This window comes from Mytilus edulis, chromosome 14 (assembly GCF_963676685.1).
Source record: "Mytilus edulis chromosome 14, xbMytEdul2.2, whole genome shotgun sequence".
NCBI lineage: Eukaryota > Metazoa > Mollusca > Bivalvia > Mytilida > Mytilidae > Mytilus > Mytilus edulis.
Genome location: NC_092357.1, coordinates 39,723,420 through 39,736,890, shown reverse-complemented (window position 1 = coordinate 39,736,890; position 13,471 = coordinate 39,723,420). Strand labels below are relative to the sequence as shown.

At 33.2% G+C, this 13,471-nt stretch overlaps 1 protein-coding gene across 1 annotated transcript; it reads left to right on the top strand.

The window, feature by feature from the left end:
* Window positions 1–650: 650 nt before the first annotated feature.
* LOC139503712 (uncharacterized) lies at window positions 651–12,447 on the top strand. Its single transcript, XM_071293562.1, has 3 exons — window positions 651–751; window positions 7,612–9,626; window positions 10,840–12,447. The coding sequence occupies exons 1-3, from the start codon at window positions 714–716 to the stop codon at window positions 11,526–11,528; spliced, it is 2,742 nt and encodes a 913-aa protein (XP_071149663.1). The 5' UTR covers window positions 651–713; the 3' UTR covers window positions 11,529–12,447.
* Window positions 12,448–13,471: the final 1,024 nt, after the last annotated feature.

Genomic DNA, 13,471 nt, shown 5'->3' with positions numbered 1-13,471 from the left:
GAGACGAACAGCTTGATACTCCTAGCCTTATCTATATACTATGGGTGAACCACAGACAGATACTCAAGTCTGCGTTTAAATATGTACCATTGTGGACGAAAAGGCAGAAAAAATATTTCCTGTCTATTTGCATTATTTTATTGCCATCACTATTACTTTGTTATCTTGCAATGTGCAGTTTACTATTCATATCCGTATTTTTCAGTATACGGATATGGATAGTAAACTGCACATTTTAAATAAATAAAAAATATGTTATTTCCGAGATAGGTGACTTTTTCAACTCGTACAATATGGATAATTACCCAAACCATTGTGGCATTGTAATACAAAGTAATTTATGAAATTCATAATGTATACCAGGATCAAAATTTAGTACGTCAGATGTGTGTTTCGTTAAGTACGAAAGATTTAACAGTGACTCGCAAATAAAAAAAAAGTTATAAAGGCCAAATAAATAAAAAAAAATAATTAAGATTCATGAACATGTATTTGTTAAGTAAACTACATAATATATTGACCATATAATATTTCAAAATCAACAGAGCCATGTTTTTGGAAAATTAAACTTTAAAAAACCCAAACCTAAAGATTTAAATTCATTAATCGTTGTCACGTGACTTATGCATATTTGACCTTGTTATATTGATCAAATTTCATATGTCTAAAGTTATGGTTTTGAAATATTTTAAACATTTAAATGCAAAACATTGATGAATGAGCAAGGACAGGTCATGTCTTTTAAATGCACGTAAGTAGCAATAATTATAAGTACGAAAAAGAAAATGTTTATTTTAACATCAATTTAGTTAGTCTTAAAAGCAGGTTTCTTAAACTTTGTGTTCAGTGCAATTGTCCACCACAAGATGCAATTTTTTCAGAAAACGAAGAGGAGAGGAGAGCGTAGTGTAGCTTCCACCAAAGCCATCTTCTATGATCTCTAAAGTTAGTTTCCCCATGTTTTTGAGTGGACACTTCCAATTATTCGCATTGCAATTGTTTGAGGAGATTTATTATTTGTAATTTGTCTTGTAGTTTTTAGTAGCATCATTAAATATCTTTGTAAAATGATAGAGAATATTGATAAACATATCGCTTTTCATCATAACATTACCAATTAAAAGACTAGTTTTCTTGGTTTTCTTGCTATTAAGTGCAATCGAATCTTTTATACAAATGTCTTTTATCTACCTTCATATAAATGTACACATAAACCCAGAAAAATCATTATCAGTGGCCTGTGTTTCAATTGTGACAATGTGTGCACAAACATTTTCACTTTTGTTGTTAATTTCTATTCTCAATTTCAATTGTACAATCAATTGATTTGTTTAATCAAGGTATCGATCTTGCATGTAAGTGAATGGTGATTGAACAGAAGCTTGGAAAGTAGAATGTTTTAAATGTTTTAAACTATATTGAAAGACCAAAGAGTGATATTTAATATTTTTAATTTATGTATCATGGATACTTTTGTTTGCTAACACAAAATATTTATAATGTTCTAGTTTGTGTTGCTTATATGAAATAGTTTACACCTATTGACTGGGTGTGAGGGTAATAGCAAGTTTGTTGCCCCTGAGGTACCAACTGTAGCAACACAGACTAGAACATTATAAATATTTTGTGTTAGCAAACAAAAGTATCCATTATACTGAAAAACACAGCCATTAAGTGTTTTATATATATACCAAATAACTAATTTTCTAAAAGTGTATATATATCATCTGAAAGAAAAGAAAAATGTCACATAACTTTATATGCACACGACGAACTATACCTTTTTTGGAATTCGTTTTGTATTTATAAATATTACATTAATTTCAATCAAGACTAAATAATTGTGTTAAACTTTCCGTGCTTATAATAAATTCTAGCTAAAGTACACCGAACGCAAATTCACTTTTAATATACGGAGAGCGAACCCATACCATTTTTTGCTATATATCGTTTTGTTTTTGACATACATCAGGGCGTAAGTTTTCTGGTAGGAATTGTTTAACAAAGAGATAAAATGAAGATTTGTTTTAATTTAAAGTTTAAACGACATTCCACATACTGTTGAACCTTGATACGCCTTATTTATAAACTTCGCATTAGCTTTGTATTAATTAAAAATGATTGAGTTGAATGTTCTCGTTCTGTGTTTTAATATATAAAAGGCGACTAGATATCAATCAGTGAACATGAATTGGTTTCTTTACAATGGGCTTAATGAAAGATTCATTTGTATGACCGATATGAATTGTTTCTTCATTTACTTTGTCCATTTAACAGTTATGTTTCAAATCATGCTTGCTTGGTTTGTGAAACTATTCCTGTGACCATGCCGCCAATTCATATACATATATAAACAAATGAAACATTTTGAATACACGGTTTTTTAAAGTTGTAGCATTATAAGTCTTATAATGCCATTACGATAATCGAATATATCGTTTTGAAATCAAAAAGCGTCAATATAACTTAACAATATAACATGTCGGAAAAAAGCTCTACAGAGCTTATGTTGTATTGTTATATGTATAACCGACTTTAAATAAATCTTTTATGCTTATACTTATACATGTTGTAATGTATGGAAAGCCAACGGGGTCAACATTCTTAATTCGTAACTTGTCAATTCGTAACTTGTAACTGTGTAATTTCTAAATTGTTAATTCATGAATTGTTAATTTGTAACTTGTTACTGTGAAATTCATAATGCTTAATTCGAAAATTGTCAATTTGTAACTTGCACCTTAGTAGTTTCAACATTCTTAATCGGTAATTTGTTACTTGTAACTGTGCAATTTCATAATGCTTCATTCGTTAATTGTCAATTTGAAACTTGTAGATTTCAAAATTCTTTATTGGTAAATTGTCTCTTTGTATATTCATGTAATTTGTAACTTGTAACCTGTGACTTGTCGATTCGTGAATTGTCGATGTGTGAAATGTCGAAGTGTTAAATGTCCTCGTTGTATTATAATAACGATCATTATGACGACAGATGGCGCTCGGGTTCTTCTTCAGGGTATAAGCCTTTTGTAAGTAGGAGCACCGTCATATGGAATATATACCAAAGGAGTTTAAATCAATTATGTACAGCGCATACATATAAAAGATAACAAATGGATAAATTCATTGTTTGCTCTATATGGCATGTATAACAGGGACTCGGTTTTATATTGATGTAACCATGGTTACCTCGTATAAACATGTTTGTTTAATGTACTGGTCACAAAACTGCAATGGGGTATGTCACTTACTAAATTATGAAGGTATATATAGATGTGTCGCTGGAACAGGCTTCCTTATCAACTTCGCAAATATATTACTGTCACTTGGCAAGACATTTCTAATTAATATTTAACCGGGTCAAAACAAGACTAAAAACATGAAATATAAGACGGTGCTGGGAAAATACTAATATTGTCCTGGGCCCGCAAATTTTTGACTCAATGTATAATGGCAGAAATGGTTTGACAACCATCATTCATTAATATTATAATCTCAATATTAAAATTTCAGAAAAGAATGTAATTATCTAATGATATGTTTTAATACAAGAAACAAATGGACGAACAGTCTTTATTTATTTGGCTCCTGAGTAATGAACATAAATCAGGAATCTGATGTACAGTATTTGTCGTTTGTTTATGTAATTTATACGTGTTTCTCGTTTCTTGGTTTGTTTTTTTGTATATACATGTATTAGACTGTTGGTTTTCCCGTTTGAATGGTTTTACACTAGTAATTTTGGGGCCCTTTATAGCCTGCTGCTTGGTGTGAGACAAGACTCCGTGTTGAAGGCCGTATCTTGACCTATAATGAGTTACTTTTATTAATTATTATTTGGATGGCGCTCATACCACATCTACCTATATCTATAATTTTTTTTTAATGATATCATATAAGTACTTTGCAAAACAAACTGAATGAAAAACTATTTTAAATGAGTCACTTTAATAGTTAATGTATACTATATATCAAAACTGTGTTGAATAAGCACTATTTTGTAAAAAAAATCTAAAGGAACTAGAAAACTAATCGAGGCCCTAAAATTTGGAATAAAATCATATTGTCAACTTGAATGCGAGAAAACCGCATATATTCAAATGTTCAGGTCAATAATGGGATATTATTTGGTCAATAGTATGGGACCAGTTCACATCTTCAAACATCAATAAGCTTGAAAGAATATACCGACAACCTGTAAGATTTATAACAGGAGAATACAAATCCAGAAAAGTTGGTGGCGTCTCGAACACGCTCACCAAACTGAAACTACAAGTCAGAAGCTAATATTTCTGTACGAGGTGGTCGCAGAGATATAGAACCAGACAATTTAAAAAAAAAAGCTCGTCCAATAAGAACACTAAATTGCTGCCAAGGGCCCGGTTTAACAATTATCAGTCAAGAAATGTTGTAAACAAACATGCAGATAAAAACTACACGAAGTGTCTTGAGATCTCAACGAGTAAAATACAACAATATTCGAACTCTTTTTTTCCTAAAGCAGTATTCAAATAGAACCACATTAAGGAAGCGTACTGCGTAAAACGAGCGTTGACAGCCGTTCAGAAATTATTCTCGTGAATCGTCAATACATCGATTGCGCTCTCTCTATCGTTGTTTTAAAGCCGGTATTTATATCCACAACGTTCTCCTACAGATATAGATAAAATGATCATGGAACTAGATCGAAATATACTAGGAGGTGTCCCCTCTATATATATATTTTTAATGACCATAATTGTATAACTATGAAACTGTTTATTTTCTACTACACGCGTCACCTACATAAATTTGAGAATGGAGCTGGGGAATGTGTCAAAGAGACAACAAGCCGACCATAGAGCAGACAACAAACGAAGGCCACCAATGGGTCTTCAATGCAACGAGAAACTCCCGCACCCAGAGGAGTCCTTCCGTTGGCTCCTAAACAGATATGTTTACTAGTTCTGTAATACCAGACGTCATACTGAACTCCGAATTATACACAAGAAACACAATTTAAAATAAAAATCATACAAGACTAACAAAGGCTAGTGTCTTTTTGAAATCTCCCCCCCCCCCCCCACTTTTCCTAATACATGTACTCCCACTTTTAAACAAATTGACGCCCTCTCCCTCTGACTTTTCAGAGAAAAGATCTTGCCATATCACCATTTGCATGAAAGATACAATTATCTCTTATATGCCTACACTAATTATACCTCACGCAACGAAATTTCGGAGGGTGTAATGTTTTGACCCGTCCGTCCGTCTGTCTGTCTGCCGTACTGGCCGTACGTCAGTCCGTCGCCGGGTCATGTTTCTTGTCATCGCAACTCCTCTCAAACCACACAACAGAATTTTATGATAATAAGGACATACTAAGTAGATTTGCATATCAACAAGAAATTACAATTCAATTTTTTTTTTCGAGAAGTTACGCCCCTTTGAACTTATGTGCTTCGATATACCTCTGCAACAGTTTATCGTCGCAACTCCTCTGAAACCACACCACAAAATTTCATAAACTTGTAAATAATAAGTTCATACTATGTAGATGTATCATGATATTGACAGGAAATTATGATTCATTTTTTTTTCTTATACAACTTTTTTTTCTTAAAGTTATCAGTTTATTTTATTTTTCCAGTGACAATGTGGGGACGTGGGGCATGTGAGCGCGGTCACTAAGGTTCTTTAGTTTTATTACTCCACGAAAAAATTTGCACATTTTTTGGGGTTTGGCCAAAGGAATATGTATTTGATCATTTTTAGAGTTACATGATAGCCTGGGATCCTGGCTGACTGCTCGACAGAAGAGGCAGGCGGAATACAACCTGGTTTGTCAATAGGATATTAGGATTATATTGTTACGAATTCATTGCAAATGATATTTTATTTTCTATTTGACATGCAATTTTTTTTAGCTTTATTGATAAACATCGTGAATCATTTAAGTTAATTAACGATTGACAACATGTTAGATTTAGTAAGGCTGTCGGGCTATAAGGAGGTGTGGCACCAGGTGGGGTTAATATCGGGAGTACGGGGCATTAAGCAGCTGTTGAGATCGAGAGGAATCGTGAATATTTTGGTCATTTTGGTTGTACATTTTTATTAGGAAATCTGGTAGCTGCAATTTTTAAGCTTCTTGAAAAGAAAAATTCAGAAGGCATATGTAATAATACATAAAATTGAGAATGGAAATGGGGAATGTGTCAAAGAGACAACAACCCTACCATAGAACCGACAACAGCAGAATAGAATATATATATCAGTCCTTTCCTGTCAGAATAAAATGGTCCGATATAGCATTGTATGATTAATAGAAATCGTTTATTACTAGTACATTTTTGTACCTGGGTTTCCCAGTAATGATATAGCTTTTTAAATCCGACTATATTGTATTAGGTTTTGTCATTGATGAAGGCAGTAGGTTGCCTTATGTTGCTTATATCGACTTTATTTGTACTTCGCGTTGGTGGATAGTTGTATCATTGGCAATCATACGGTTTATTAACACATCTCCTTATTGTATATACCTGAATAATCCAGTCGTAATATTCCACAGACCAACGACTATTTCATTAACCCCGTAATAAGAAGAAATCAATTACGTTGAGGGACTGAACTATAGTCGAGATGGGTTTTTTTTTTAATATATATAGTTTCCGTTCTCGAACAATAGTCCACGTCAGTAAACAAAATAAAACTGGGAGCCTGTAAACATGCAATTTTTTTTTGGATTTTTTTAGACGCATTTTCTGTAATTAATGGATTAAAATTACTTAGGTAAACATTCCACATGGAGGTACTCCGACTTACAGGAGGAATATACACCGACGAAAAACCCGAGCGCCATCTGTCGTCATAATTATCGTTAGCATAATACAACGAGTTCGACATTTCAAACATCGACAATTCACGAATCAACAAGTCACATGTTACAAGTTACAAAACATCATTAAATTTATACAAAAAGACAATTTACCAATAAAGAATTTTGAAATCTACAAGTTACAAATTGACAATTAACAAATGAGGAATGTTGATACAGAAAACTAGTTACAAATTGACAATTAACGAATGAAGCATTATGAAATTGCACAGTTACAAGTAACAAACTGACAATTTACCGATTAAGAATGTTGAAACTACAAAGTGCAAGTTACAAATTGACAATTTACGAATCAAGCATTATGAATTTAACAGTAACCAGTTACAAATTAACAATTTACGAATTAACAATTTAGAAATTACACAGTTACAAGTTACGAATTGACAAGTTACGAATTAAGAATTTTGACCTCGTTGGCTTTCCATAGTAATGAAGGGCAAAATATGCATCGATCAATAATTTGACACCCAATGCAATTACAAAAAAAAGAAGAATTCAGATCAGTGAGTAAGATAAAAAAAAAATGTCTGACATGCATTTTTCGTAACAAAATATACAGATGTTTCTGTATAATTACTATTGAAATCATATCAAATTTTCGCCATCTTCTCTCAAACTTACTTCTTGTGCATCAATTGTATTTTATTCTTTACATCTCCATCCTTGATAGCACACATGTGTCTATGTCGGAGTAGTAAACTTACATTTTTTTTAATTATATATATTTTTTTTAGTTATTTTGCAATCGTTGTCCTGCTGACCATACAACAAGCAAAATTACAAACGACAGATAAAGAATGGTTTGACCGTTTTCTAAGGACAGGAGAGGCATGCAAAAGTAACACGTGTCAACTCGGTGATTCAACATGTGAATGTTTCTTAACAATAGATCATGCTTTAACAATGAGGTATAGAGGAGAAGGACAACCGGCAGTCTTACTTAAACCAGATAAAGGACAAGCTGTGAGATTTGACAATGGAAAACCGTTTGAACGATCACGTGAAGACACTTTTATTCTCGCCGATGGATACAAGTCACGAATTGTTATTGTCGTCAATGGAAAATTCCCAGGACCTACCATAACAGCTAGGGAAGGCCAAGAAGTGATAGTTCATGTTCGAAATCTGATGCATACAGATAGCACGACAATTCATTGGCATGGGCTGCATCAAAAGAAGACCCCTTGGTCAGATGGTGTTGCATTTGTAACACAGTGTCCTATTTTACCGGGCCAAAACTATACATATAAATTCAACGCGAAGCCGTTTGGAACTAGTTTTTATCATGCTCATATAGGGGACCAGAGGACGATGGGATTATATGGTCCCCTGGTAATAATACCAACACCGGGACAAAAAATATCGTCGCAACAAGAAAAAGACGAGTCTTTTGTAGCTATTATACAAGATTGGAATCATGACGACGATGAAGATGCTTTGTACCAAAAAATGATTTGGGGTGTTTTCGACAGCTCAGGTAAATATGTTAATGAAACTAAAGATCCGTCTGGCGCACGATATAGTCGTTTTAAATGTCATTCCGGTCTGATTAATGGAAGAGGACGCTTTTATCGTTCGTCAACAGAACACAACGAAGTTCCATTGACACGCTTTGAAGTGGAGCAAAATAAGGACTATCGATTTAGAGTAATAAGTGCCGCCACCTTATATCCATTTCGCGTTTTTGTTGAGGGACATAGACCAATTTATATTGTGGCTTCTGACGGATTTGAAATAGGTAAAACGGAGGTAGAATCATTTATTATTCACCCAGGTGAAAGAATTGATTTTTTGTTAAATGCCGACGAGCCCCCTGGTACATATTTACTGGTTGCCGAGACGTTAGAGGTATATTCAGAAAACGAATACCATGCAGCCGAAGCTATAATTCATTATCAAAATGCAGAAATTAATCTTAACCCACCAAAGGCCGTCCGGCATACATGTGATAGCTCTGGTACTACATGTCGAGTTTTTAATTGTCCGTTTACACAGTTTTCAAGCACACAACAAATAAAGTGTGTCACTTTTAATGACGTAAGTTCAATTGATCCAAATTCAAACACGGATGAGGTCAAGTCAGATAAAGTTGTCGAACTGTTTTTCAATTTTGCGTTTCCAGGGGAGAACGGCTACACCCCTGGATCGGTAAACGGACACCAGTTTTTACCACCCACAGTAGCTGCATATGCGCAACCGGAACTGGTTGACTACGATTGTAACGCATGTAACGCATCTACGATATGTGAGTGCACATATGCCGTAACCATTGACATCGAAAACAAAGATCTAGTTTATCAGTTTGTTATGACAAATATAGGTGGAGGTGCCGGTTGGTCACATCCAGTTCATTTGCATGGACATTCGTTTTACGTCATGAAAATGGTGTTCGCTACTTATGACAATGACGGCCAACTTATGCAAAATGGTACCCAGGACAACATCGACATTATTTGTCCTGATAGTAAAAACTTTTGCTCTGACGCAAAATGGAGAAATGAAAATTGGACAGAAGGAAGACGTCCCGATTTAAACTGGAACAATCCTCCTCAAAAAGACACGATTATTATACCCTCTGGTGGATATGTTATCATACGATTCAAGGCAGACAACCCTGGTGTTTGGTTCTTTCACTGCCATATTGACCTACATAACACCAATGGTATGGGCATGATAATTAGGGAGTCACCAAATAATCAACCACCGGTGCCGGACAAGTTCCCAAAGTGTGGTAGTTTTCTAAATGATGGTAAGTTTGCTTGTATTATTCATATATATATATATACATAAAGAGAAGATGTGGTATGATTGCTAATGAGAAATTCTCCACAAGAGACAACAATAACACAGAATTTAACGACTATACTGGATTATTTTTTAAAATAAGCAACACGACGGGTGCCACGTGTGGAGTAGGATCTGCTTACCCTTCGGGAGCAACTGATATCTCTCCTAGTTTTTGGTAAGGTTCGTGTTTCTTATTCTTTAGTTTTCTAGGTTGTGTCATGTGAACTATTGTTTGTCTGTTTGTCGTTTTCATTTTTAGCCATGGCATTGTCAGTTTATTTTCGATTTATGAAGTTGACTGTTCCTCTAGTATCTTTCGTCCCTCTTTTTTTTTTTAAAGACTATAGGTCACCATACAACCTTCAACAATAAACAAAGTGTTGACAAACCGTATATAAGCTGAACTCATTCGTTTGTCTAAATTGAGTAATCTAAATGATGGAATATTAAAAGACATTATCTTTATTCATTGGTCCAACTGATTATGACTTCTTGTATGGTAATATTTATTTTGATTGCTACAAACTTCTACATTAAAAGGGAGGTGTCACAGCAAATATTACAAATTGCCTAACAAGAGTGAATACATCATGCTAACAATTGTATTTGAACTCTTTTATTTTTGATGTTCTTTGAATCTTTATGATTTCTTATAAGGACAGCTGAAACTAACGTATCAAAAAGATTTGTAAGCGAATATTTGAAAACGTATCTGAAAAAAATATCAGTTTCTTCATCAGGATGATTAAAAAACAAATATTTGTGACATGACGTATAATGCAGTGTTTTGTACTTCCTCAATTTGTCTTTGAAACAATAATTTTTCCACAGAAAACGTCTTTTTATAAAATATCCATTGTACGTATACGATCGACTTCACGCCACGCGTGCTTAATCGACAGACTACCAGTAAAATTTAAAAAACTCTTTGCTTCAACGTATCCCCAGTTGTTCTAACATCTTCTAGTTCGTAAAAAATAAATTGAATAAATAAAAACCTTATTTAACAAACTTTACCCATTTAACCTTTTTTTGTGGTAAGATGTCGTGGTATTCAATTAAGTAAAAACCACCAGAACAATCAAAGATATAATCGGTGTACATGTAGTTTGAGGGAGAAATCTTCTGTTTTTCGGTCTGATCCAACTTAACACGCATTCATTTTGATTTTGTAGGTAAAATTAGAGAGGACGATGGTGGCGACGATGACGGCGGTGCGTCATGTTTTAGTGCGACGTCAACCGTGTTCACAGAAAGTAGAGGATACATAACATTGAACAATTTGACGATAGGAGAAAAAGTATTGTCTATGAACAAAAATAATGAATTACATTTTAGCGAGGTGATAATGTTCCTTCACCGAGGTGTTCATTCACAATCAGTGTTCCTTATTGTTGAAACAGAGAGCAGACACAAGCTATACATCAGCAAGAAACATTTGATTTATATCGCTGATTCACCTTCAAATATAACTTTGAGACCAACCTTAGCAGAGTCAATCAGAGTTGGTCAATATATTTTGGGTATTTCCTCATCCAAAGATGCATCACTAAAGTTTTCAAAAGTAGTGAGGGTCGACCATGTAACTAGGAATGGTGTTTTTGCACCTTTAACAGAAGATGGCAAAATTATTGTGGATGGAGTTCTCGCTTCGTGTTATGCAAATATCTACAGTGATGATTTAGCTCATTTTGCATTTTTACCAGCAAGATCATTTTATTCGCTGAACAAGCATCTTATTTATCCTATGATTGGTCTAAACTCAACAGGCTTTATATCAGAAGGTATACATTGGTATGCTGATGCCCTTTTGTATTTGGGAAAATTATTGTATGGCACACAAAATCTTGTTTTGTCAATTTGACGATAATCATTCGTCTGAAAATATTTCTGAAACTATGATACGTACTCAATGAAACTTATGATATCTCTTTACATTTAAGGGATTTTTTTTACATATTGTATAGTAATAACATATATATTAATGTTACATATGTTTCTGCACCATATGCGCATTTTGACAAAAAGTGTCTCTTCAGTGTTGCTCGAGATCAAATATTTGAAAATCAAAAGCGTATTTAAAAAAAGATGAAGATCTAAAGTATTATCTTAAAAGGAACAAAAAGTAGAGCCAAAGCCGGCCAAGGAAACAGAGCCTTTTAGAACAGTCGTAAGATTTTTTTTTGCTTTTATTTGGTTTAAACATTAACAAATACTATTAAAAACTTCAAGGAATGTAAATCTATATTTTAAGCACTGAATTATTAGAAATTTTATTATTTGCACATTATATTTAAAATAACGTTTCTCTCAACTGGTTAGAATTTAATGTTTACGAATTTGCATGATCAACCGATGACAGTACTACATACAATTCTTTATTTTTGATTTACAAAATATCCATGTGTAGTGCGTTTCCCCACTTTCTGTTGCAGTTAGTCAACACATAGTTCATTGTTCAATATAAAACTGAATAAGACACAAGTTTGAAAACTTTGTAACGTTTTTTGCAAATATTGGCACTGATTTCCTTTTTTAAAACTAAACTAATTTATTACTGTTGCATGTACCAATAAGTTCCGAGAAGACGTTTCTAAGTTGTAAAACTTGTGTCTGATCCTTTTGTCATTTTGAACAATAAAATATGTTTAAACTAAATACCGATTGCTTTAATTAAACATACATGTAAGAATAAGCATATATTCATCATTTAAAGTTTTAAGTTGTTTTTTACATTATGATTATTTGTATATATGCTTCCCATACTAACGGTTTTATTATAATATTCCTTTTTATCAATATATATATAATTTATAAAAGATTAATCAACTGAACAGATGCTTTATTTCTATCACTTTGAACCTATCAAAAATTAAAATCACAAAAATACTGAACTTAGAGGAAAATAAATTCCAAAAGTCAATAACCACATGGCAAAATCAATTAACAAAACATATCAAAACGATTGGACAAGAACTGTCATATTCCTGACTTTGTACAGGCATTTTCAATTGTAGAAAATGGTGGATTAAACCTGTTTTTATAGCGCTAACCCTCTCACAACCAACTGATGATAAAAGAAAATTAAGAATGTCCTTACTTGAATTTCTTTTTAATCAAGAATTTAAAATTGATACTACAAATCAAAAGAGCATTAGGTTAGGAACAAATTATGCTAAAAATATTGATTATGGATTGATAAAGAGATACTTGAGATTTAAGATACGGCGTGAATCGGCTGACACAGACTTGACCAAATATTTGCATTCAAGTTGATACTATTTGAGTGTCAAATCATAAAGAAAAAAAATCTAGAATCTGCTTCATTTTTAGTAAATGACATTGTATGAGCTACATGTATTAAAGCAATATATGAAAAGAGTGTTATGGTGCAAATTATTTGTATCATAGGGAAAAAACAAAGGAAACCGAACAGCTGATACGAATTCAAAAACATCACTTAAGTGCATCCTTAATGCAGACAAATAATCTTACTACACTAGTGAAATATCCCAGTTCTGTGTGTGTTAGTTTGTGTTTATTTAAACAACATTTAACTTTTCTTTTCATTGCTAACATTATCGTGCTAAATATGATTTTCATCCAGCTAAAATAATGTAACACCTGGAGGACCATGTTGATAGAACATACCAGACAAATTACAAAATGGCTTCAAGGTATAAAGGTTAAAGAACGTGTAAATAAAAGCAACAGTAGTAAACCGCTGTTCGAAATTCATAAATCGATTGAGAGCAAATCCGGGTTACAAACTAAAACCGAGTGAAACGCATCAAATATTAGAGGAGA